Source organism: Octodon degus, unplaced genomic scaffold (genome assembly GCF_000260255.1).
Source record: "Octodon degus isolate 3935 unplaced genomic scaffold, OctDeg1.0 scaffold00014, whole genome shotgun sequence".
NCBI classification, from domain to species: domain Eukaryota; kingdom Metazoa; phylum Chordata; class Mammalia; order Rodentia; family Octodontidae; genus Octodon; species Octodon degus.
In genome coordinates, this window is record NW_004524590.1 from 2,266,468 (window position 1) to 2,269,792 (window position 3,325).

The 3,325-nt window shown below is 56.1% G+C and overlaps 1 protein-coding gene across 8 annotated transcripts in view; it reads right to left on the minus strand.

Moving 5' to 3' along the window:
• Positions 1 to 795: 795 nt before the first annotated feature.
• The window catches only part of Proc (protein C, inactivator of coagulation factors Va and VIIIa), a 7,800-nt gene continuing 5,270 nt past the window's right edge, over positions 796 to 3,325 (minus strand). For 3 of the 8 annotated variants that reach the window (XM_023709735.1, XM_023709737.1, XM_023709734.1), the window contains exons 8-10: positions 2,972 to 3,315; positions 2,528 to 2,645; positions 796 to 1,466 (exon numbers count right to left, since the gene is read on the minus strand). In XM_023709735.1, the coding sequence (XP_023565503.1) occupies positions 889 to 1,466; positions 2,528 to 2,645; positions 2,972 to 3,315 (1,040 nt within the window). In that variant the 3' untranslated portion in view covers positions 796 to 888. The remainder of the gene's footprint in view (positions 1,467 to 2,527; positions 2,646 to 2,971; positions 3,316 to 3,325) is intronic. The other 5 variants (XM_023709741.1, XM_023709739.1, XM_023709738.1 and 2 more) reach the window with 3 other exon arrangements.

The following is a 3,325-nucleotide window of genomic DNA, read 5'->3' on the forward strand; positions in this document are numbered from 1 at the left end:
ACCAGGACATCCTGACTTGTTTCTCTCACCCAGTTACACGTAAGGACAAGACGGTGCCTTCTGTATGAATAGTGAACATTCTTCCTTCTCCTGGCTCCAAGACAGGGTTTCTCTGTGCTGCCCCAGGGCGTGCTGTGTCCTCCTGCCTCAGTCTCCAGCCCAAGGCCTCCTCGCACCACTCTTCCTTGGTTTTCTCAACTGTGAATTAATCCTAAACAATGCCTTCTGGGTCTCTGGCCACTTTCCCACCGAAAAGGTGTCACAATAGCCACCTTCAGGAACCATGGAGAACAGGGGAAAAAGCCTGGCCTGGGAACCAGCCCTTGATTCCAACCCTGGCCTGGGCATCAGCCTTCCTGAGTCTCCTGTGAAGCAAGTCAAGCTCAGCTTCAGGCTCCAGGACTCTCACCCGCTCGCCCAGGCCTTAGGAACAGCTCTCCCAGCTCTTTAGTTACATTTTCTATTCTTTTAAAAAAGAAAGCCTGCACACCCTCCTACTGTATCAGCTTTCGTCTCCACAAAACTTAGAGCGGCTCTTCCCTGCACAGCATTGTTGCTTTGAGAGTTAAATAAAATTCAGTTCGGGGGCTGTGGAGATGGCTCAGTGGAATAAGCGCTTCCCTGGCAAGCGCAAGGACCTGAGTTCAATCCCCGGTTCCGCAAAAAAAAAAATAAATAAATAAATAAAAAATAAAATTCAGTTCATACAGTGTGTGGCATACAGCAGATGCTCAATAAATTTTATTTCTGTACAGAGTGGTCCAGAAAGGATGATGTGCAGATGCGTCCACCGGCTGCCCTGCTTCTTGTGTGCCCCTTGAGCGGCCCATGCACTGCTGCCCGGCAGCCCTGCCACAGGAGCCCTGGATTCGGAGACAAGCGGGGCAGCTACGGCACAGGGCTGTCCTTGTCCCTGATGTGGCTGTGGATCCAGTCGAGGTAGCGACTGACTTTGGTGTAGACGCCATAGTTGGTAGGCAGCCCACAGCCCTCACCCCAGCTCACCAGACCCACCAGGAACCAGGTGCCTTGGAAGGAGGCCACCATGGGCCCCCCACTGTCACCATCGCAGGCATCCCGGGTGTCCCCAAGGATGCCTGCACACAGCATGTTCTCCGAGACCACGTTCTGCATGACCTGGATGCACTCATCACGAGGAGCCACAGGAATCCTGATGGAGCTGAGAACGGAGGTGGGGTTTCTCCTGGGGTCTCCCTTCCGCTCAGACTGGAAGCCCCAGCCCGTCACCACCGTCTCCTGGCCGGCCTGAGTGAGTTCCCGCTCTGCAAGGCCACTGTCTGGGAGGCAGATGGGCACGATGGTCTTGGAGAGGGCGGTGGGCTGGGCCAGGCGGAGCAGCGCGATGTCGTTGTTGGTGGTCCTCCGGGTGTAGTTGGGGTGGATGAAGATCTTCTTGATGTCCAGCTCCACCTCCCCCTTGTCTCTGCGCCTCAGGTCATACTCCCCTGCAGGGCAGAGGGCGCCGTCAAGAACGGCCTGGCAAGGGCCTCTGATGGCAGGGCGCCTGCGGGCCTTCATGCAGCCTGTCTGCGTTCACAGGTGGACGGAGGTCACAGCTGCTGAGCTGAGCCTTGGCTCCTTCTCAAGAGCACTTTAGCCGGCCCAATAGCTCAGCAGACTAAAGCACCTGCTTAGCAGATGCAGAGCCAGGGTTCAATCTCCGTCGTGCTGTCTGGCCCCGCCCCCAGGGTTCACGGAGCTGGCAATTGAGACTGGGCGTGGTAGCGCATGCCTGTAATCCCAGCTCTTGGGAGGCTGAACACAGGTGGATCACTATGAGTCTGATCTAGGTAGTGAGATCCTGTAGACCCTGTCCTAAAATAAAAAAAAAAAAAAACCCTGCCTTTTCCTGACAGAAGGAGTGGTCTATGGTATCAACCTCCAAGGGACAGGATTCACAGAGAAACAGTGGGACCAGGGAAGTCTAGGGCCTGGGACATGTGAAACTACAGCTGCGGTGACAAGGGCCAGAGCAACAAGACCCACAGAGCAGGACCAGCAGGATAGACACTGACTGGGGAAAGGCATCACACACGTGAGAGACAGATTCCTTCCAGCCCAGCTTGATAGTCCTTGAAAAGCAGGGCATAGAAATCCCACAATGCCCCAGGCCCTGGCCACTAATTGTGCTGAAGATGACTGCAACACAGGAATTTAGACACGCTCAACACACCTTCCTCTTTCTTTTTGTATGTGGAGTCTAATGAGGCCCGCCTCCAGAAACTGTCATAGTGTGGGGCCTCTGCTGCCGCCTGCAGCCTGCTGGGGAAAGCAGCACCCCAGAGTGCTTGGACTGGATGCAGGGGGAATGAGGTGCACAGGGTGTGTGGTGCCCCTCACACAGGCCTGTGCCAACTGCAGTGGGCACCACACAGGCCCTCCTGACCCGGCTCACAGGGACCAGTTCTGTTTCCACAAATGACCTGTGAGCCTGAGCTCCTGGGACTAGAGCTTCCCAAATGCAATAACCCGCCTGGCCACCCCCCTTCCTGGCTACAGCCCGCACCAAGCCTGACGCTGAGCTTCCGGGAACCATCCACGCAGTGGGCTGCAGTCAGCACCCAGGAACTGTGGATGAGCACCCCGCCACAGGCCAGCTTCTTCTTGGAGTCCAGCAGCATTACCTGGAACAGCAGCCACAGTGTCAGAGGGTGGACTTGAGAATGCCCAGTACAGCCCTGGTCCCATTCTTAAGAGGGTCTGGGTCCTGGGCTGCACAGGCCTCTCCAGCTCCTTAAGAGATGAGCTCCTCCTTGCCCGGCACTCTGGCCACAGCCCACCCGCCTGCGCTGCATCCCTGGCCCATGGGCTTGCTGTTCCTTCCCTGCTCTGCCCCACTCACCCCCACCCACCTCCAGCAGCAGGCACTTCCCTCCCCATCTGCTTCTGCGTGGGGAGGCCTTGTGGCCCTGGCCCAGCAAAGGACAGGTTGCTCCACCTCTCCCCACACCTGCCAGGGGTTCTCTCCATGTCTGGTCTCAGTGCCGTTGACGATCCTTGGATCTAATTGTTCATCTTGATCTTCTTCCTCTACTCCATGTCTGTTTTCAGTGCTGTTGACGACCCTTGGATCTAACGGTTCATCTTGACCTTCTTGCTCTACCTCGTGTCTGGTCTCGGTGCCGTTGACGACCCTTGGATCTAACGGTTCATCTTGACCTTCTTCTACCTCGTGTCTGGTCTCAGTGCTGTTGACGACCTTTGGATCTAACGGTTCATCTTGACCTTCTTGCTCTACCTCGTGTCTGGTCTCGGTGCCGTTGATGATCCTTGGATCTAATGGTTCATCTTGACCTTCTTGCTC